We start from the raw sequence: 21,762 nt of genomic DNA, 5'->3' as shown, positions 1-21,762 counted from the left end.
CCTGGAACCTTCCAGGGATCGAGGTAATTACAGTAGCCTCGATTGCATCCGCGGTTCGGTCGCAACGACTCGTGCTGGTCCCACGTTTTCCTCCAACTCTACGTGGTAACCGTACCTAATCAAGGGTTTGTTTTACTCTATCTACTAGTATTATTTCCTAGGGGTGACGATGATGGGACGGCAGTACGGCACCAGTCTAGTCACAAATTACAAAGTCCTTCCTGCTTCTTACAGTGCACACGAGCTCGTTTTATTTTCATTTGACCACTAAACTGCCAAGACCTGCCTGTTGGTCAAGCCTGTCTTCTCAACTGTCATTTGTCAATGGATACTGGCTTGTGCTAGGTTCTTTTTGAACCACATGGCGCTCACATCCCCCCACGGGAAGACGGCACGTCAGTGCGCATGTGTCAGTTAGACTGCTATTGACCGAGGTGAAGGGAAGCCTGCTGTTTTTTTTTTTTTTTTTTTTTTTTTTTTTTTTTTTCGGGGTGTACATATGTGTCGGCAAAGGCACACACTAATGCCACCCTGCCGAATCGGGTAGATGCTGCAAACTAGTCTAGTACTTCGTAGTACTGATTCCAACAAGGTCCCGGGAGATTCTCTCCGGACAAGAGCTGTAGAGTCGTAGTTGATTTTGCATTGATCAACCCCCAGCTATCTATCTAGGTATGTATCCACTGCCCGACCAACCCTTGCGTCTCCGTCGTAGTATCCTATACAGCGCAATACCGAGGCTTCATCGTCATTTCCCCGCCGGCCCCGTTCCATGTGAGTGTTCCAACTTTCGGTTTTGGATTTCAAACGATCTACTTAGTATAACAAGCCGCATCCTGCAATCCTCATCACCAGCCCCCTCAATCTTAGACCGACAAACGCCTACTATGAACATCAAGTAGCCGCTCACGCCACGCCCAATGTCGAAGGTTGTCGGCCCGAACGTCTCTTATGCCACACTGCGGTCGTCCGCCTCCTAAGCGATGATGACAGTTCAGTAAACGGATGGCTACAAAAACGGCACTGGTGTAATTTATTCTTTTAAATTCTTTCCCTCAATTTTTTTGTTGTGATTCCCCGGGAAGACGTTCGGGCTTAAGACCTGAGCGACTCGGCATCTCCAGAAAGGATCATCGGCCGATCATCTACTTGGCCGTTGCAGAACAAACGTTCAAGTGAATATAAATATGCACTCACTGTTGGTTATATCGAGTCTACCCTTCTATCCCAGTTCACGGTGCAAGTTACCGTATTTGGAAGCTGTGGCGCAAAGACAAATTTTGTTCATCTCTTCATAATATCTCAGTCTTCTGCTTGTATCGATATTTTTTATTTATTTATTTTTTTGCTTCCTGTGATGTTCTCCCTAGCAATACATCGTTGTGACTACGTTCGGGGGTTGAGAACGAAACAAAAATTCAACGGTCTTGTTGGTAGAGTTGCAAGTCATGACGAGACGGACTGGGCAAGCACAACCACGGAAATACATTAGGTTATGGGAATATCATGACAGCCCACCAGGATTTGATCCTGATGGGTGTTAAGAAATGTAGGCTGACCTGGTGATATCCAGTGAAGATTTGTCCATTATCAGTCAAATTAGCGGTGCTATACAATGGGCCAGTTAACTCGATAGCAAGATACAATATATATGGCCCCCTGCGAAATATTATTATAATCATGTGTTTCTCCCGCCTTGCCGGTCGAATACACATTGATTAGGCTCATACAAGGCCAAGACTCAACCACCAACGAGCCAAAACACAAAAAAAAGCAAGCGTACGAAACAAACCCCCGCCAAAGAACCTGTGGCAATGCTCAACAGCTCGCTGAGGCGGCCATCAATCTCCAACAATAAAATAGAAGCATGCTACCTAACCAAAAAGACACTGTGATACCGCAACAGTATATCCGTAGGAAACTACGTCCCCCCCGTGGCCGCTTCGGAGGCGCAGACGAACATTCACCGGCTAGCTCTGCGTTCCTAACAGTGTCATCTACCGTTTATGCCAACCCGCACCTGTTGTGGCGGGTTCAGGTGGCGTAGCAAAGATTATAAAAAAAATAAAAAATATCGGGGGGCGTTTGAAAGACTTGGTTTTGTCGATCATCTATGATTGCGGCGGTGGGTTTCAGATTTAGTTTGTTCGTGTTCACGCTTCGAAAATCCTTGGGGGAGTGAATTGGTTTTTTTTTTTTTTTTTTTTTTTTGGCTTGCGTTCCGCTGGTGCTCTGGGCAACCATGCTGTTTTCTTCTGAAATGTCTCGGGGGAGGTGTCGCATCTCGAAAGGTGGACGAGGCCCGGGCCGATGGTGGTCACAAAACACACGAGATATCAAAATCCTACCTACCACCTTATCTTGCTCTTGGAATGGTTGAAAATGTAGGTATGTTTCTTTTGCCACTTTAATTATTTGGTCTTTCGTCACAGAGATTAGTAAATTAGGTAGATTGTTCCAGTTAGATATCCGAGATGTCTTGCGATCTGTTGATGAATATTTATATTGTTATGTTAAGATCCACCTCGGTGTGTGGAACAAAGCTTGAGCAGATGTAATTGTCACGTATCCGACCACCGAGACTAGAAAAATGAGGTACCAACGTTACAGACCATGTTACCTCGAAAGATTCAAAATTACATAAGATTCAGAGCATGAAAAATATTGCCCTGTAGAGAACGCAGTACCATATGTATTCTCAGGAGTGTACGTTCCGATATTCCAGATTTCATGCTTCCTATGGTGTTTTGGTAAGCAAAAAGTGAACGCGTATTCATGCCCGAAGCCATTTTCCTATCTGCTTGTCACCAGCATTGGTTGATAGTTGTTTCTGTTATCTCTTTCCCCAGTCGACCTCTTTGCTAAAAGCAGCGGGTCGAAAAACCCCCTTCGAGACTCTAGACTCTGGTCCTTCGCTGTGGATAAAGCCGGCATGCTGTCAAGATGGAGCAGATGCAGTCCAAGTCTCGGTGATCGGCCCACTGATTCGTTTAGAAACAAGGTGTCAAACGGTAGCTGCGAGTTTAATACTTCCAAAAAGGACGAGTCAAATCACGACAAGGCATTGTCTTTGTCAAATCGAACATGGATCCAACTCACAGGCATGTCGTGACATACCTGCGTGGTTTGTTTTCCTGTCTTATTGGTGTAGTGGCTCATCAAAAAATCCCATCGTCTATACCCCTCCCCCAAGATATTCAAACAAAGGAAACAAAACCCGGCTGGTCTGCGTCGGGGAGGTGGCAGCCGATTTCCCACTGCACTCTCCTCCCCTGGACTCGTTACTCACTACGCCGTTTGAACATCATAAAACAAAAAAAAAAGAAGAAGAAAAAAACCCCCATCAAAAGCCAGAACTCGAAAAAAGAGGGCTGCCTGCTGTATATCAATGCCCAACCCCATCCCGTGAAAAAAAGTAAAGAGAGGAAAAAAAAAAGTTACAAAGACCTCGATAAGAACTCCCCATGATATGCGCCAGACCCGGCCCCGACTCCTCCCAAATTTGACAAGCGAGAATGATTCACCGTCGTTCAAGTAGCGCCGTAACATGATATATGTCATCAGTCCCCGTATGTGTTTCCCTTTACCCTTTCCCTTATTAGGTGTTTCCACCCTCCCCGTTAGCAGGCATTAGTTGAGCCTACTCCTCTTTGAGCCGCCGAAAAAATCTTTGCCGTTGTACCCCAGACTTCCAATATTAAAGATGTCTGCCAGGTCGTCGCCGATCCTCCGCTTCTGGCCAGCTCCTTTGCCTAGTCGACTCCTGCCTCCTGGCCTGGTGGTGCTGCTACCATGTCGGCCCCTCGACGTCCTTGAGGCGGCCAGCGCCGGTGACATTACTGATGTTTGCTGTTGCGGAGGAAAGATTGGTTGCTGACCGTTGCCCTCTTGGGTCCGGGCGTCGGATAGGTCCAGTGATTCGATATTAAGGTTCGGTTCCTGTGGATAGGGAACGGTTGATTGAAACGTAAACGTGTCTTGGGTCGGCAGCGTCGTCGAGTACGAAGGCATAGGTTCGGATGCCACAGGCGTCAATATAGTTGTCCTAGGTGGTAATGCTATCGAGTTTGCTGTAGTCGGCGGAGCAGAATCGGTCCTCGTAACTATAGGAGCCACCGCAGGGGCGAAGGTCGGCGTCAAAACGGTGGAACGCTGCATCTCGGGCGACGAAGCTGAATCGGCCTTGTCGGCGTCGTCCTCGCTCTCCATTGACTGCTGGGCTCCGCTGCCGCCATTGTCACCGCCGCCTCCCTCCAACCGCTCCGTAGCCCACTGGCGGATCTTCCAGCCCTCGCCGTCGCCGAGCCCGATGCTTTCCTTGTCAAGAAAGGCAAGCAGGTCATCGAGACAGTCCTGATAACCGTCGGATCTGGCCTTGGCGTTGGCGGCGGTCGAGTTCTTGTATAGCCTCGTCACCGAAAGGGCGGCGGCCTTGAAGGCGTCGAGGAGCTGCTCGGCCGGTTCTGAGCTCATGTTTTTGTTGGACTGCGTCGGGCCGTCCATCCGATTGTTGATTAAAGTGGTATGATTTTTCTTCTTTGCTCCTTTGTCTCTGGGAGCTGAATACACAAGCGAACAAACAGTCCGGTGAGAGACTGCAAATCTCCTGAAGTTGTTTTCACAGTGCAGACCTTGTCTTTGTTGTTCAGCGTACGTTGCAGCTGTAGCTGGGAGGGGTACGTTGGGTGGTGATAAGGTCGGTTTTTTCTACCGCCTTTGCAAAAGGTCCACAGTGGAGCACGGGTCGACGAAGGTCTGGGCAGACCGAAGCGAGTCGAAGACGGAGGCTCGGGTTGACGAGAAAAGTGCCAGGAGACAGACAGAAAGATGTACAGAGCGATCAAGGCAAGACGGTGATGAATTTTGTCGGTTCTGTGATCGTTGCGGTATGTGATGTTGGTCTGAGAGAATTGGGCAAGTTGGACAGGTTCAAACAAAGGCAATGGAAAAAGCAACATCCGCTCAAGGAGCTGACAGCCGACCAGGTGGATGATGTCGATTGCCAATGCACATGACTGACTCTTGTGGACATGGGTTTGTTAGGCAGGTGGATCACGCTTGGCTGCTTAGGCCGAGCGTAGTTGGTCAGGGTCGAAGCCGTAGTCAAGTCCAGGGTAGGTAGGTAGTTACGAAGTGATCAAGCTTATTAGGGAAGTTGACGGTTACTTGTCCTTTGATCCCTTCTTAAATGCGTAAATGACATTTGTTGTATTATTCATGGGGAATTGATCCGGCTATTTCTATCACAGCTAGTTATCTAATGCATAAATTCACAGAGTATGTAGCATCGATGCCATTATTTTGTCCCATACTCGATCGGTTAGTGCTCCCCACCTTGCATCATCTGGCTGACAGCCTACTACTACGCTACGATTCGTCTTTTCTCAGCCACTTGAGTTGAGGCTGAATGTTTTGATGAAGATCAGGGATACACCATTTTAGCATCAATAGCTAAAAAAAAAAAACCAAAAAACAAAAAAAAAAAGGATTACGAAACCGTTCTCAGTATGATTTATATAATGAGCTGTCCACCCAAACACACATCTATGAGCCTAACTACACACGTACTTGTGCTGTTCACTTGATTGTATCCACACTTGTAAAGGCGTGCTCCGATATGCGGAAAGCTTCAGCATCGAGCGACCGACAAATAGAGCACATAATAAGCCGGATCTTCAAATCATTGGATGCGAGGGAGGGCTGTGGCGGAGAATTTATTTAACGGTAAAAAGTAAATGCTGCTGGCAAACTTACTGCAGACCCTTGCTGGTTCTGAGTTTGGAAGGCAGAGCAAGCACACCGCACTCAGTGCACTCTTACTACGTCCGTTTGTAGGTAAGACAGGGTAGGTCGGACAGTCGGACAGCTAGATTTTCATTGGTGTTTGGGAGCTTGGCTGCGATAAAATGCTTGCAGGAGAAATCGCGTCGCGCTCACGTGATACCTCCCTCTTCCCTTTCGTGCCGAGCTAAACCGAATTGGGACGCGTAAGGTGGAATTTTGGGTACCTCAACTTGCTCTACTTCACGTCTTGCGAACTCTCTCCCCCCATCCCGCTTTTCGACATTCGCAGCTACAGTCCTTCTTCATACATGCCATTTCTCTGCAAACATAAAACCAGGGAATCTCCAAACAAGAAATTAGACATCTCTGGGTTTCCAAAGTCATTGACAAGAGCGAAAAGGCGCGTCCCAGGCGCGTGTAAGTGGATGGTACTTACTGGGGAAATCAAATATCAGCACAATGCCTCGAGCTTCGCGGGCCAGTGCCGTCGACACCGACGCGTCAATGGTGGATGCCACGCCCGAGAGCGCAAAGCGCGGAGGTGATGAAATGGTGAGCAACTCGCATGTTAAAACCACAAAGCTCGTTCGATGACAGGAGCATGTTACTGACGAATTCGCAATAAATGGACGATTATAGGAAGTGGACGAGACCCCCGACTATACCGACTCAGATACCAACCCAAACACCACAGCGAGTAGCGTCGCCGGAGACTTGACAGTAGACGGCCGCAAGCGCCGCACAGAAGCCAACCAGCTTCGCAGGAGTATATTTGGCAGGAAACATGACCGCCTTGGCGAGTCCAAGGTATGCTGCAAGCCTTGTCTCGAGTATATGCACAGTTCTTCAAATACGCGGCAGCTGACTGACAGAATCTGTTTCGATAGGAGGATGACACTCTGCGCCGATTTCGGTATCTCTTGGGCCTGACGGACCTTTTCCGTCACTTCATCGAGACCAACCCCGATCCCAACATTCGAAGCATCATGGAGAAGATAGATGCGCAGAACCAGGAAGCAACCAAGGGAAAGAAGGGAGCCAGTCGCCAAGGTGGCGCGTCTAGCGGTAGGGTTCGCCGGACAGAAGCCGAGGAAGACGCTGAGCTGCTCAAGGACGAGAAACACGGAGGATCGGCCGAAACCGTCTTTCGCGAGTCCCCTGCTTTCATCCAGGGCACCATGCGCGACTATCAGATTGCCGGTCTTAACTGGCTGATTTCACTACACGAAAACGGTATTTCGGGTATTCTTGCCGACGAGATGGGTCTCGGCAAGACGCTACAAACCATTTCATTCTTGGGATACCTCCGGCACATCATGGGCATTACGGGCCCTCATCTGGTTATAGTACCCAAGTCAACCCTGGACAACTGGAAGCGCGAGTTTGGGAAGTGGACACCCGAAGTCAATGTGCTTGTCTTGCAAGGAGCCAAAGATGAGCGCGCAGCCTTGATTGCAGAGCGTCTTGTTGACGAAAGTTTTGACGTCTGTATCACCAGTTATGAGATGATCCTCCGCGAGAAGAGCCACCTGAAGAAGTTCGCCTGGGAGTACATCATTATCGACGAAGCCCATCGCATCAAGAACGAAGAGTCTTCTCTGGCTCAGGTCATCAGGCTATTCAACTCGCGTAACCGTCTCCTGATCACCGGTACCCCACTACAGAACAACATCCACGAGCTTTGGGCTTTGCTCAACTTTCTTCTACCAGACGTATTTGGAGATTCTGAGGCCTTCGACCAGTGGTTCTCAGGTGAAGGACAAGACTCGGATACAGTGGTTCAGCAACTACACCGCGTCCTGCGACCTTTCCTACTGCGTCGTGTGAAAGCTGATGTGGAGAAGAGCCTGCTGCCCAAGAAGGAAGTCAACTTGTATCTCAAAATGACCGAGATGCAACGCACCTGGTATCAAAAGATTCTGGAGAAGGATATCGACGCAGTCAACGGCGCCAATGGCAAGCGGGAGTCCAAAACTAGGCTTCTCAACATCGTCATGCAGCTACGGAAGTGCTGCAACCACCCCTATCTATTCGAGGGTGCCGAGCCCGGCCCGCCGTATACCACCGACGAGCACCTGGTCTACAACTCGGGTAAAATGGTAGTCCTGGACAAGTTGTTGAAGCGTCTACAGGCTCAAGGAAGCCGCGTACTCATCTTTTCCCAAATGAGCCGTGTTTTGGACATCCTTGAGGACTACTGTGTTTTCAGGGAGTACAAGTATAGCCGTATAGACGGAGGTACCGCCCACGAGGACCGGATCGCTGCCATCGACGAGTACAACAAGCCCGGCTCGGACAAGTTCGTCTTCCTTCTCACCACTCGTGCCGGTGGCTTGGGAATCAACCTGACTACTGCAGACATTGTCATTCTGTTTGACAGTGACTGGAATCCCCAGGCCGACTTGCAAGCTATGGATCGAGCTCACCGTATCGGTCAAACAAAGCAAGTCTACGTCTACCGCTTCCTGGTGGACAATACCATTGAAGAAAAGGTCTTGGAGCGCGCTGCGCAGAAGCTGCATTTGGACAGGTTGGTTATCCAACAAGGCAGGGCTCAAGTTGCTGCCAAAGCAGCGGCGAACAAGGACGAGCTGTTGTCAATGATCCAGCACGGTGCGGCCAACGTTTTCAACAAGGATTCCGATAGCGATGTGGTCAAGTCTGCCGACGATATCCAAGATGACGACATTGAAGCCATGCTTGCTTCCGGTGAAAGCCGCACTCGTGAGCTCAACGCTCGTTACGAGAAGCTTGGTATTGATGACCTGCAGAAGTTCTCGTCCGAGTCTGCCTACGACTGGAATGGCGAGAACTTTGCCCTGGTCAACAAGAGCAAGGATATAGGTGCCAACTGGATTAACCCAGCCAAGCGAGAGCGCAAGGAGCAGACCTACTCGGTGGACAAGTACTACCGTCAGGCTATCTACGGCCACACAGGCCAGCCCAAGGAGGTCAAACCCAAAGCTCCTCGTCCTCCGAAGCAGGTCCACATTCAGGATTATCAGTTCTTTCCACCAGAGCTCCGCGACCTGCAGGATCGGGAGACTGCATTTTACCGCAAGGAGATCGGCTACAAGGTGCCTTTGCCCGACGGCGATGATGCTACCTTGTCGGACCGGGAGGCTGAGCAGGCTCTCGATCAGCAAGAAATTGACAACGCCACGCCGCTCACCGAGGAAGAGCAACAGCGGAAACAGGAGCTGTCAGAACAAGGATTCTCGGATTGGAACCGGAGGGACTTCCAGCAGTTCGTCAATGGTTGCCATAAGTTTGGGCGAAATGATTTCGAGGGCATCGCTACTGAAGTGGCGGGCAAGACGGCCGCAGAAATCAAGGCATACTCCAAGGTCTTTTGGCAGCGCTACACCGAAATTGCCGACTACCACAAATACATCAAGACGATTGAGGACGGTGAGGAAAAGCTCCGCAAGATTGAGCATCAGCGCAAGATGCTGCGCAAGAAGATGTCACAGTATCGTGTACCATTGCAGCAGCTTAAGATCAACTACTCGGTGTCGACAACCAACAAAAAAGTTTATACCGAAGAAGAAGACCGATTCCTGCTCGTGCAGCTTGACAAGCATGGCATCGACTCCGACGGCATCTTTGAGACCATTCGGGACGAGATCCGTGATAGCGCATTGTTCCGCTTTGACTGGTTCTTTTTGAGCCGCACCCCAACCGAGCTCAGCCGACGCGCGACCACCTTGCTCACTACTATTGTCAAGGAGTTTGATGATATGAACACGACTAAGGGGGCCAACGGAACTGCGAATGGCCGTGCCAAGCGTGACGTTGATGACGAGGAGAACGACGAGGACAGCATCCTGGGAATGGCACCCCCCAAGAAAAAGGCCAAGAACGGGGTCAAGGTACGTTTACATTGCAAGAGCTATTGCAGACAACCGGGGGATTATGTGCTAATGTTTTTGAATTGCAGAACAAGACACTAGATAATGTCAAGTCAACTACAGCAAGCAAAACCAACTCGGCAGCTCCTTCAAGGGCATCAAGCGTAAACTCCAACACATCACCTGCGCCTCCGGCCAAAAGCAAGGCCAAGGGCAAGAAGAAATAAACAACGCCCATATAGTTTGTGTCTTCTTCAGTAATTCAGACTCTCTTTGTACATATCTATTGGGAACTCTTTCGATGGGCAAAATAAAAAAAGAGAAATGTGGCGTTTTCGGGTGTTTTGACGACATAGATAAGCTTGGTTCAGGGGTAGGTAATTCTTTTCGGCTTTTGCTAGTTTTCGCTCCGACTTTGGGGACAAGATCAAAGGAGAAACTTTCGGGAGAAACAACAGGAGTTACCTATTCATTGTGGGAAGAACATACAGAATGAAGACATGTGCGTAGGTAGACCTTAAGGGGGAGAGAGAAAGAGAGAGGGAGAGCTGGATGAAATCTTGTTTTTCTTTTTTGAAGCATATCATCGTCATCGTCATTGCCATTACCACTACCGAACCATTTTCTCTCGTAGTTTCTTTCATTCCTTTTTTTTTTCATTGAAAGTGATGCAACTCTTTTTCGGCTTTTTTTTATTTATTTCTTCGTGGTCACGAGGAACTCCCATTTGATTAAAAAGCCCTTTCTTGTCTTTCCCATTTGTTTGCCCTCCCAGCGCGAAAAGAAGAAAAGAGAAGAAAGAAAAAAATATTTACCAAGAAAACGCTGTGTGATGCCCCCTTAGGTGAATAGAACTTATGAACCAAAAAAAAAAAAAAAAATGAATAAAACAAAATAAGCAAGGACCAAAAACCTGAGAGGAATAAGAGAAAAATAAAGAGAACAAATTGCGGGCTGGACCGCCCACTCCAGGCGCCTATTTTTTTGCCTTCCGTTATAAAACCATTGCGGAAATCAAAAACCAAGATAGAAAAAAAAATCGTTGATATTCTTTTCTTTTCTTCTTTGGTGGCTTATTGCTGTGCCTGCTCCATCTTGTTCTTCCTTTCCCTCTCAACCTCGTACATAAAGTCATAATAGCCCTTGTCGAACTGGTGTACACGGACGTAACCGTCCTCACCACCTGAGGCGTAACCCTTGCCATTTGGCTCGGCAGCGACGTAGTTCTATTGGGGAGGGACGTTCATGTTAGTAAAAAGCTTATTAAAAAGCCATATAACATAGTTTTTTTTTTCGAGTATGCTGAGGGGTAAGTGGATAGCAATCTTACCAAAGGACCGAAGTGACCCCTGACACGACCAATCTCGTCTTCAAAGATCTTGTGGTAGAATCTGGCCTCGAATTTACCCTGGCGAGCCGAGGTTGTGGTAACGTCCATGGCGGCCTGACCACCACCGAGGATGACGTAGTCCTTCTTAGGAGTGATGACAGCGCTGTTCAGAGGTGTATCCGCAGGGTACGTCTTGAGCACCTCGAGGTCCCGGGCAGTGACGAGCTTAGCGGTCTTGTCCTTAGAGGCCGTGATGAAGTAGGTGCGGTCCTGCGACCACTGAAGGTCCCTGATCTCAGAGCCCATGTCATGGATCTGAACTGAGTGAAGTTGGTCGCCGTTCTGTTTGTGTTTCATGGTGATTAGAAATTTTTCTCACGGGTTTCTTCTTTGCGCAGCTGGCAGTGATCATATATATCTGGGTTTTGCAGACATGATATCACTCCTTTCCATCAGAGGCATTTCAAACTCACCTTGGCGTCGTATTGCGAGACCGAGCCGTCCTCGTGGCCGGCAATGATGTACTTGGCAAGGTAGCTCCATCCGGCAACAGTGGCCTTGCTCTCGTCACAGACAATGGTCATGGCCCTCTCGGGGTTCTGGTCTGCGTCGACGTCAAGCTTGACATCAAGGACGACGATGGTGCCGAGGTGACCCATGCGCTTCTCAGTTACACCGAGCAGCCTGGTGCCGTCGGGGCTGAACTCGACCCTCTTGACGGCGGTGGGGAACTCCCAGGTGTGGAGGCAGCGGCCCGTTTTGATCTCCCACAGCTTGATGGTGTTGTCGGCAGAACCAGTGGCGATGATGGTGCTGGTCGGGTCGCAGTCGACGGTCCAGATGGCACCCTGGTGGCCGTGGTAGGTGCCCAGGCGCTCGCCATTGTGTGCGAACCAGACGCAGATGTGCTGATCCTTCGCTACTGAGAAGATGAGGTCGCCGTCGGGGTTGTATCTGTGGTCGACGCGCACGAGATGGTCAGCATGATGGTAGGTTGAAGGATTGGAGACCAAGGGACCAGAAGAGGTCACAATGGGACGCGTGGGCGCGGTGCTCAGCCAACACAAAAAAAAATAAAAAAAATTGAAGTTATCTAGTATGGCACGGCAAGTAGATGGCCAGCATCATGTGATGTGGTGTGATGGGGCATAGATGGAGGATGCGCACTTGACTTGGGTCAGGGCCCTTTCGTGGCCTGAAAGAAGGATGGGTCTCATATTGGCGGTATTCTTTCGAGGTTTCTCGATGTTCGCAGTGAAGATCAAGAGTCTGGGGTATCGCGAATCGACAACACTAGGGTGGAGGTTTCAGTCGTTTGGGGTTGGGTCGTGAAATACTAGTCGTGATGGTTGGTGGTGTTGCTCTGGCCCTTGTTCGCGGAATGTGGAACAATTTTTTGATAAGGGCGATTGTGTTGTGCGCTGCATGTTTTTGCTGCTATGTCACTTGGGAGGTTTTGGGGAGGGGCAACTTTTGGCCGAAAAAAGTCGCTGACAGCTTTCGCGCCCCTCACTTGTGCGCTAAGGGACCAGTCACCAATTTTTAGTCACCGCCTTTGAGTACCTGGTAGGTAAGGTACCGACCTATCGTACCGTACCTGACTGACTTTTGAATCTGAGTACCTGGCATTTGGCAGACAAGGTAGGTACCTTACCTGAGGCACTACACGTATGACCAACACATGGTGCTACGTGGGTGGTTAATTACCTTAGATACAGAGTAAAAATCTTATTAGAATAGGGGCAACGCACACCTTAGCTCAGCTTGAGAACCCTACTTATCACAGTGAAATGCTACCAATAACATGCTACACTGCGATCGTCAATTAATGACAAGGCGCGAAACACTTCCTTAGGCTAAAGCTGCATCTTCACGACGTAGGACATTCTGCAGTAATGTAGCGACCAACGTAACAGCAGAGTCAAGCTCACGGTGAAGTGTTGATATTTGTTTGGCTTATTATTTTTCTTTGCTTGGCAATGTTTCGACACACCGCAAACTCGACGGAGGCGCGGTGGGGACTTTACCTGTTTAGAGTGTGAACAGCAGGATGGAAAGTTTCAAACGATGTTACAGTCGAGATATCTACCGACTGGAACCGGTGTAATTGCTCCCATCTTGAATCGCGACACGGTGGCTCCCTGTTCGACCATCGGCCTTAAAGAGAGAATGGCCGCACCCCGATCAAAAGTTAGAATGGCTACTGTTGCCTGGCTCGGATTTCCAAGAATCTTTTTAGCAGAACAGACTAAGAGTTTAGAGAGTCTTTTGGCATTGATCAATCTAGACTGCATATCTTTTTTATTTATTTATTTATTCCTAATCACCAGCGTCACAAAGGGATATCCTGGCGAAATCCCTTCTATCAATACGCTCCACTCGTTGACTCACAATTTTGTTTGTCATATCATCTAAAAAAAATAAAAAAAATAAAAAAAAAAAAAGACCAAAAAACGCCATCGGGCGTATATCGGAACCGGCCGCTGCCGACAAGGAATTGAAAAGAATCAGGCGGCAAACTTGCCCAGAATCTTTTTTTAAACCGCAAAAATGATAGCCGACGGAAAACTTAGACTAGCTTCCACAATGCGCAGGTGTTCCCGTACCACGAGTTTGCACCCTAACTCGAGGAGCACGAGTCTTGCAAGGTTTTCTTCCCTTTCTGGTCTTGCTGCTGCGCGCCACACGCTTAATCTGCAGTCATCACCCAACGACTCATCTGCGATAACCCACCCTGGCCGATACCGCTTAACTTGTTCCCCAGATTCACGTGCCATCCTTCGAGGGCCACAAAATCCTTTGGTCTCTCGCCATCACCTACACCACTTACCAAGGACTAGTTCTAGTTCCATAGGGCAAGTTTCGCAGCATAGGGACTTTGCGACTAGCACTTCGAAACCCAGCAGCGAGATGGCCGCCATCAAGATTGACGGGAATGCTATTGCCAAGAAAATCAGGGAGAGGCTTCACGCCGAAATCGACGAGAAGCAGGCCGTGAACCCTAACTATAAGCCGTGCCTTAACATCATACAAGGTAAATTTTGTTTCCCTTTGTTTCTTATTCTCGGTTCTTGTTTGAACCTTGTTTGGGCTGCATATAATATGACTAACATTATGGCTTGCTACTAGTTGGTGATAGATCCGATTCTTGTAAGAACTCTCTCTGCCTCTCTCTCCAATCTCTGACCCAGATGATGAGCATAGGTTATGAGCAAAAAAGCCTACAATCAATCAATATCTTTCAAATGACTAACTGCTCTCTCACCTACTTTTGTCTGCAGCCACCTATGTTCGCATGAAGCTCAAGGCCGCCGAAGAGGTAAAGAACCCCGCATTCTGTTGCCTCGGTATGCAAGACTTTGCTGACATTTCCCCCCAAGGCTGGCATTCAATGTGAACTGCTCCACTATCCCGAGAACATCTCGGAGGCTGAGCTGATCAACCAATTGCACCGTATCAACAATGACCCCAACATCCATGGCGTCCTTGTTCAGCTCCCATTGCCAAAGCACCTTGATGAGTACACCATCACTTCGGCCGTGGCTGACGAGAAGGACGTCGATGGCTTTGGTGCGACAAATATTGGCGAATTGGCCAAGAAGGGTGGCCACCCTTACTTCATCCCATGCACTCCCAAGGGCATCATGGTCCTGCTCCAGGAGAGCGGCGTGGACCTGAAGGGAAAGAATGCAGTCGTTCTTGGTCGTAGTGACATTGTCGGCAGCCCTGTGAGCTACCTGCTCAAGAACGCCGATGCTACCGTCACTGTCTGCCACTCCAGGACTGTCGGCCTGCAAGACCACTTGAAGGCTGCCGACATTGTTGTCGCCGCCATTGGCAAGCCTAACTTTGTCAAGGGGGAGTGGCTCAAGCCGGGCGCCGTCGTCATTGACGTCGGCACCAACTACATCCCTGATGCCTCAAAGAAGTCTGGCCAACGTCTCGTTGGTGATGTAGACTACGAATCTGCCGCTAAGGTAGCATCTCACATCACACCCGTGCCCGGTGGTGTCGGCCCTATGACTGTGGCCATGCTGCTACAGAACGTCGTCGAGTCGGCAACCATGCACACGCAGCGTCAGAAGAACCGCAAGACCGTGCCATTGCCGCTCAAGGTGCTTGACCCCGTACCCTCGGACATTGCCATCTCCAGGGCGCAGGTCCCCAAGCAGATCGTCCGCGTTGCTGAAGAGATTGGCATCAGCGCCTCCGAGCTGGAGCCTTACGGTGCGTACAAGGCCAAGGTTGACCTGAGCCTGCTCGACCGCCTTAAGCATCGTCGCAACGGTCGCTATGTTGTTGTGACTGGTATCACTCCTACCCCATTGGGAGAAGGAAAGTCTACGACGACTATGGGTCTCGCTCAGGCCCTCGGTGGTCACTTGGGACGTCCGACGTTTGCCAACGTCAGGCAGCCTAGTCAAGGTCCGACTTTCGGCATCAAGGGCGGTGCTGCCGGTGGTGGCTACAGCCAGGTCATTCCCATGGACGAGTTCAACCTCCATCTCACTGGTGACATCCACGCTATCACTGCTGCAAACAACCTTCTTGCTGCTGCTATTGATACCCGCATTTTCCACGAGAACACCTCGAAGGATGCCGCCCTCTTCAAGCGTTTGGTTCCAGTGAAGAACGGAAAGAGAGAGTTTTCTCCCATCATGTTCCGTCGCCTAAAGAAGCTTGGAATCACCAAGACCAACCCGGCAGAGCTCACCGAGGAAGAGATCAGCCGCTTTGTGAGGTTGGATATCGACCCCGAGACGATCACCTGGAGGCGTGTATTGGACGTCAATGACCGTCACCTGCGTGGAATCACCATTGGTACTGCGCCTACCGAGAAGGGTCAGACCCGTGAGACCGGCTTTGATATCTCGGTGGCTAGCGAGTGTATGGCCATCTTGGCGCTGAGCACCAGCTTGGCAGACATGCGAGAGCGCCTGGGCAGCATGGTTGTTGCCACATCGCGTAGCGGAGACCCCGTCACTTGCGACGACATTGGTGCCGGTGGAGCCTTGACGGCATTGATGCGCGATGCCATCAAGCCTAACCTGATGCAGACCCTGGAGGGCACACCCGTCTTTGTCCATGCCGGCCCCTTTGCCAACATCAGCATTGGTAACAGCTCGATTATTGCCGACAAGCTTGCCCTCAAGCTGGTCGGTACCGAACCTGAAGAGGACCACTCGGCCAAGACTGGCTTTGTCATCACAGAAGCTGGTTTCGACTTCACCATGGGAGGTGAACGCTTCTTCAACATCAAGTGCCGCACTTCAGGTCTTGTTCCGGACGTCGTCATCGTCGTCGCCACCGTGCGCGCGATCAAGGTCCACGGCGGCGGCCCGCCCATCACGCCTGGCGCCCCGCTCAGCCCTGTGTACAAGGAGGAGAATGTTGAGACGCTGAGGGCCGGCTGCACGAACCTGCGCAAGCAGATCGAGAACGCGAAGCAATATGGCGTGCCCGTGGTCGTGGCTATCAACAAGTTCTCAACCGACACGGACGCTGAGGTCGCCGTCGTGCGGGAAGAGTCACTGGCGGCAGGCGCCGTGGACGCTGTGCTCTCCAACCACTGGGCCGAGGGTGGCAAGGGATCGATTGACCTCGCCAAGGCTGTCATTGCAGCCAGCGACCTTCCCAAGCCCGACTTCAAGCTTCTGTACAGCTTGGAAGGAACCGTCCAGGAGCGTATTGAGAAGATTGCCAAGGACATGTACGGTGCGGCGGCTGTTGAATTCTCAGAGCTGGCCCAGAAGAAGGTCGAGACTTACACGCGCCAAGGATTCGGAAACTTGCCGATTTGCATCGCCAAGACCCAGTACTCGACTTCACACGACCCCGAGCTCAAGGGTGCGCCCAAGGGCTTCACAGTGCCTATCAGGGATGTTAGGATGGCGGCTGGAGCTGGTTACCTGTGAGTTTTCCCGGCTTTCAGACTATGACAGTTGGTGGTCAGCTGTTTTCAGGATTGGTTACTGACGTGATTTTGTGTTTGTTATAGGTACGCTCTCGCTGCTGATATTCAGACTATTCCTGGTCTGCCTACGGCTCCTGGATATCTCAATGTCGATGTTGATCTCGAGACTGGGGAGATTGACGGTCTGTTCTAAAAGGTTCTGAGACCTTTTTGATACCGTCTCTTGTGAGATTATGGATGCACATTCAACAGCGTCTGACTTTCACCATGTTTACATTTTATTGTGTTTTTCTTTTCTTCTTTTCTTTCCTGGTCTCAACTACTACTATACCCATTAACAGGGGCATTTTTGTCATTTGGAGTATTTGGGGGATTTTTTTGGGAGCGCTTAAAGGACGACTGGGTAAAAAATGGCTTTTCAACAAAAGGGGCAAGTGAAAATAAGCGTGGCACACAATGGTTGCCCGAGATTTTGGGCACATCGCTACTGTTATTTTTTTCTTGCATTTCATCATGCGAGGGATGTTCGGCATAGCATATTTTTTTTATAGAAAGCTGGCTGATAGACGAAAGATAGAAAGCTGTATTGATACATATATAGCTTCTGTGACATGATTTTAGAGAGCTACCCTGGTGAATAGCGAACGTTAGGGAGAGTAGATTTGTATTAAGTAGTCTTTTCTTTTAGACACGACTAGGCTGAACGCGACAAGATGAATACCTTGCGGGCGAAAATCCAACAGGCCAGGCCAGCCCCCCTTCCTTCGCGCGCGCGACACTTCCGCTATGGCTCGACGGTAGGGCGAGCATGGCCGGCCGTGGCGACCTCGAGGATCTCGTCCTCTAGACCGGCGACGTGGTGCACCCTGATGCCGGCGGCCTCGAGCACGGCGCGGCCCGAGTTGCCCTTGACAAAGGTCTCGGGCTCCAGCACGCCGACGTAGACGTCGCTGATAAAATCCCGGTAGGCGAGGATGCGCTTGACGCACGGCAGGTTGCCGCTCAGGCGCTCCACGCACGGCTCCATGGTCGTGTACAGCGCCAGCCGGCCCCTGGGCAGGGCTAGTTGCTGTACTTGCTCGTCGTCTGGGAGCTCGGTGCTGGGTGGTTGAGCATCCGAGGAGGAGGAGGAGGAGGAGACCTTGGCGAGGCAGCACTGCTCCGCGTGCGTGTTGCCGGGGAGCTCGAGCGTGTAGCCTGTTGAGAGGATTTTGGGGGAGGATGGGGTGGGTGATTCTGGTGATTGCGATGGAGGGGATGGGTCGACGAGGAGGGCGCCGACGCGGTAGTTGGTGGGTAGACAGGGGGAGGACCTGGCGAGGGTGAGGGCTTGGGTCATGAGGGCTTTGTGGTCTGGGGGGTTATTGGGGGGTGTCATTTTGTGGCTGGCTTATTATGTTTTGATTATTCTTTTTTTTTTTTTTTTTTGCTGTAATTACAATCAAGTATCGAGGGTATTGGATTTTAGATGGTTACCAGAGGCGATAGCAAGTTAGTCCGGGGCGGGTGACGGAGCTGCAAGACGGCCGGTGGTGGGATGTGTAGCTAAATGAATTACAGTGGGGCATTCCCGGCCCGCCGGCGTCGGACTTGTCTTAAGTGGAACGCGTCGAACCCTCGAAGAAAGCGCGTCTTTTACTCAACTTCACATTCACCCATCTTTCATCTCGCCATTTACATCCCCACCGAACCCCAACAAACCATCCTCAATCGGTTGGTCAGTCATTATGGATTCATACGAGGAGCTAACGGGCGAGGAGCCACCCACCATCGATCCTTATGAGGTTCTCTCCCTGGACAAGACTGCCACTCCGGAACAGGTCAAGGCCGCGTACCGAAAGGCCGCATTGAAGAACCACCCTGGTAAGTGACTACTACAAATCGAAAATAGAGAGTTTACACAGATTTCACATCTACTTGCGCGCATTCGTCACCTCTACCGTCAAGCTCTTTTTTTTTCCCACTAGACTAACAATATTCCCTTGTGACAGACAAGGTCCCTGAGGACCAAAAAGCCAGCGCGCACGAAAAGTTCCAGCAAATCGCCTTTGCGTACGCGGTGCTGTCGGACCCGGCGCGGCGGTCTCGGTACGACGCAACGGGCTCGACGTCCGAGTCGATTGTGGACTCTGACGGCTTCGACTGGAGCGACTTCTACCGGGCGCAGTTCGCCGACGCCGTGTCGGGCGAGGCCATTGAGAAGTTTGCGCGCACGTACAAGGGCTCCGACGAGGAGCGCGACGACGTCCTGGCCGCGTACGAGGCCGGCCGCGGCGACCTCGACGTCGTCTACGAGTCCGTCATGCTCAGCAACGTCCTCGAGGACGACGAGCGCTTCAGGGGTTGGATCGATGAGGCCATCGCCAAGGAGGAGGTCGAGGCGTTTAGGGCGTACACCAAGGAGAGCAAGAAGAAGAGGGACAAGAGGGTCAAGGAGGCCAAGGGTGAGGCGGCAGAGGCGGAGGAGTATGCCAAGGAGCTCGGGGTGCATGGCAAGCTGTTTGGTGGTGGAGCTGCCGGGGAGAGCAAGGGTAAAGGGAAGAAGAAGGCTGCGGGCGGCGAGGATGCGCTCGCGGCCCTGATCAGGGGCAGGCAGGCAGATCGGATGGACGCCCTGGACCGGCTGGCCGAGAAGTACGGTGCCACTGCACCCAAGGGGAAGAAGAAGGGCAAGAAGCGCGCGGCGGAGGACGAGGACGAGGAGGACGGCGACGAGCCCTCGGAGGAGGCATTCCAGGCTACACAGGCCCGCCTCTTTGGCAAGAAGTCGGGCGGGGAGAAGGCAGCTGGAGGATCTACGAAGAAGCGAACTAGGCGTGGCTGATTCTGTGCTACGCTGAATTTGTAGTAATTGGTCATGGTCATGGACATGGCAAAGGCATCACTGTTGGGGGTTTCTGGCGTTACGATTTGCATTATTATTTGTGTTTTTTTTTCACGAACAGATGGATATACCACTTTGGAGGGATTGCATGGCGTTACAAGGGAAGGACTCAGGAGATAGTTTGAAAAAAAAAAAATTAGGGCTTCAGTCAGAATAAGGCTCAAAGCAGTGCATTGTTAATTCTTCAATTTTTCTGCCTTGGTGGGTGTACGTCAAGACTATACAAGGTTTTAATATGCATAGTAAGCTGCCTGGTGAGGCCTCAATGGCGCAGACCATTCTATGGACGATGACCCCGGTGAGGATTGAAAAGTAAGCTTAGGAGACTTTCACCAGAGAATATGCATACTTGATCTTTGTCATCGGTGAAATATCGATTCATTGGAAAGTACATAGAGACTACTGCGGTATACCTCGAGTATACTCCAGGGACAGTCATGCCAAGAGACACTAATTTGACGCCTCGGTTAGGACAGCTGGCTATACACGATAGGGGCTAATTTTGTTGTTGCTCGAAGAGAGTTTCTCAAGTAGGAAAGGAGGCTTACTTGGAAATTTGAACTGCCGTGAGAAGAGGGTGTTGACGATCACCGGTTGTTGTACCTGAGCAGTTATCCATGTCGGTATGCATAGGGTAGGAGGTAGCTAGGGAAGAAATCCTCCATCGTGATGGTTGGAAACGTATCGTGAACATTCCAGCATCCCAAAGGGGAAATTTTGCGAGAGGACAATCTTATTGTTTTCGATATTTTCTATTTTCTATCTTCCATTCTAAAAATCTACGACCAATCTTCCTTTCTTCCGCTGCAGGTGTTAAGGGGCGTGCCGGATAGAGTTTTCAGGACTTCAGTTGTAGGCGAAGGTAATGATGATGGTGGGCCTTTTTTTGGGGGTTCCGAAGGTGTGTGGTTATACAACATGAAAATCGCGTGGTGAATATGTTGTTATTGTTCCTTTCTTTCTCGTTTCTTTCTTTTTTTCCCTTTCTTCTCCCTATTTCTTTTCTCATTTCTTTCTTTTTCTTATTATTTTTTTCCTTTTTTCTTCGTTGGTCATCAGTACCTTACCTGCAGGAAAGCTCAAGCAGGTGAGATCCCTGTGCCACACGGACTTGAAACATTCCGTGCATTTTTCTGGAAGAAAATCATCATTGGGGACAAACAAAACCCTTGCCCGGAAGCGCCGATAGGCGCGTTGTTTCGTTTGTTTTAAGCGCCGGGTGAATGCAAACGAAAAAAAAAAAATAAAACAAAGCAAAAATACAAATTAAGAAAATTGGCCAGGCTGGCTAGTGACGTTGTTCTCTGCCAATGCAAGGGCAGTTTATCTATTTGACTATGCTAGTTTTAGTAGCAGCAAACATCTGCAACCCACACTAGTTTCGGTTCATGACCATATAATTAGTCTCTCGGGAGCTAATTCTAGATACAGCATGCGAGGGCAGACAATTGTACACATCACAAGGTTGAAAGAAAATGATAATTTGGTATACCGCAATGACGAATCTTACTGGAAGTACTGGAATGAAATACTTGTCTTGTCATGCAACGATAGGTCAAGGCGTGTGTGCCAACTAGTCTAGTGCTCACATGAATGTATGCAGTCGGTCGTGTGGACTACAGCTAGGCTGCATACCGATTCGACAATGATGACAGCCCGACATTCCAATTAGTCTATCTTATTTTCTCCGAAAGAGACGCAAATAGAAATAGCAATACCGATATACTACCCTACCTTACATACATAGTACAATTACGTTCGTGGGTGCGTAAAACCAAAAGGAAGTTACAAGGGTCTAATGCTCTTGGCAGTCTGCGAGGAGAATATTCGATGAATCTTTTTTTATTATCATGACAAGATGGATGATGCTTAACCGAAAAAAGGGTCCCCCGGTCTCGGGAGTGGGAGAAAAAAAAAAAAAAAAAAAGTGTTTTGTATCAAATAGATTGATGATGTGTTTGTTCTCCAGCGATCGGTCAACGATGCTATTAATAGAGGC

General features: G+C 50.0%; 6 protein-coding genes across 6 annotated transcripts; 3 read left to right on the top strand and 3 right to left on the bottom strand.

Annotated features, from left to right (window-relative positions):
* Positions 1-3,630: 3,630 nt before the first annotated feature.
* Positions 3,631-4,503, bottom strand: PgNI_08235 (uncharacterized protein; the record flags this gene model as incomplete). The annotated part of the gene is made up of 1 exon (XM_031128234.1): positions 3,631-4,503. The coding sequence occupies one exon, from the start codon at positions 4,501-4,503 to the stop codon at positions 3,631-3,633; it is 873 nt and encodes a 290-aa protein (XP_030978654.1).
* A 1,740-nt stretch (positions 4,504-6,243) lies between these two features.
* Positions 6,244-9,862, top strand: PgNI_08234 (uncharacterized protein; the record flags this gene model as incomplete). The annotated part of the gene is made up of 4 exons (XM_031128233.1): positions 6,244-6,336; positions 6,424-6,591; positions 6,672-9,656; positions 9,725-9,862. 4 exons carry the CDS (start codon positions 6,244-6,246, stop codon positions 9,860-9,862), a joined length of 3,384 nt encoding a protein of 1,127 aa, XP_030978707.1.
* Positions 9,863-10,708: 846 nt separating this feature from the next.
* PgNI_08233 (uncharacterized protein) lies at positions 10,709-12,182 on the bottom strand (the record flags this gene model as incomplete). The annotated part of the gene is made up of 4 exons (XM_031128232.1): positions 10,709-10,861; positions 10,966-11,307; positions 11,439-11,919; positions 12,133-12,182. 4 exons carry the CDS (start codon positions 12,180-12,182, stop codon positions 10,709-10,711), a joined length of 1,026 nt encoding a protein of 341 aa, XP_030978705.1.
* A 1,367-nt stretch (positions 12,183-13,549) lies between these two features.
* Positions 13,550-17,505, top strand: PgNI_08232 (uncharacterized protein). Its single transcript, XM_031128231.1, has 5 exons — positions 13,550-13,999; positions 14,095-14,115; positions 14,247-14,284; positions 14,346-16,876; positions 16,964-17,505. Exons 1-5 carry the CDS (start codon positions 13,552-13,554, stop codon positions 17,070-17,072), a joined length of 3,147 nt encoding a protein of 1,048 aa, XP_030978700.1. The 5' UTR covers positions 13,550-13,551; the 3' UTR covers positions 17,073-17,505.
* A 158-nt stretch (positions 17,506-17,663) lies between these two features.
* PgNI_08231 (uncharacterized protein) lies at positions 17,664-18,257 on the bottom strand (the record flags this gene model as incomplete). Its single annotated transcript, XM_031128230.1, has 1 exon — positions 17,664-18,257. One exon carries the CDS (start codon positions 18,255-18,257, stop codon positions 17,664-17,666), a length of 594 nt encoding a protein of 197 aa, XP_030978699.1.
* A 280-nt stretch (positions 18,258-18,537) lies between these two features.
* Positions 18,538-19,929, top strand: PgNI_08230 (uncharacterized protein). Its single transcript, XM_031128229.1, has 2 exons — positions 18,538-18,742; positions 18,871-19,929. The coding sequence occupies exons 1-2, from the start codon at positions 18,607-18,609 to the stop codon at positions 19,701-19,703; spliced, it is 969 nt and encodes a 322-aa protein (XP_030978698.1). The 5' UTR covers positions 18,538-18,606; the 3' UTR covers positions 19,704-19,929.
* Positions 19,930-21,762: the final 1,833 nt, after the last annotated feature.

The sequence above is a fragment of the Pyricularia grisea genome, assembly GCF_004355905.1.
Source record: "Pyricularia grisea strain NI907 chromosome V map unlocalized Pyricularia_grisea_NI907_Scaffold_6, whole genome shotgun sequence".
NCBI lineage: Eukaryota > Fungi > Ascomycota > Sordariomycetes > Magnaporthales > Pyriculariaceae > Pyricularia > Pyricularia grisea.
The sequence above is the reverse complement of the archived record's forward strand: the minus strand, read 5'-3'. Positions and strand labels throughout refer to the sequence as shown.

Bases quoted from the DNA above. Each gene is read 5' to 3' on its own strand.
- PgNI_08232 (XM_031128231.1), top strand. From the start codon at position 13,552: ATGCGCAGGTGTTCCCGTACCACGAGTTTGCACCCTAACTCGAGGAGC. The intron at 14,116-14,246 runs GTAAGAACTCTC...TTTTGTCTGCAG, and splicing joins TGGTGATAGATCCGATTCTT to CCACCTATGTTCGCATGAAG. The intron at 14,285-14,345 runs GTAAAGAACCCC...TTTCCCCCCAAG, and splicing joins AGCTCAAGGCCGCCGAAGAG to GCTGGCATTCAATGTGAACT.
- PgNI_08230 (XM_031128229.1), top strand. From the start codon at position 18,607: ATGGATTCATACGAGGAGCTAACGGGCGAGGAGCCACCCACCATCGAT. The intron at 18,743-18,870 runs GTAAGTGACTAC...CCCTTGTGACAG, and splicing joins CGCATTGAAGAACCACCCTG to ACAAGGTCCCTGAGGACCAA.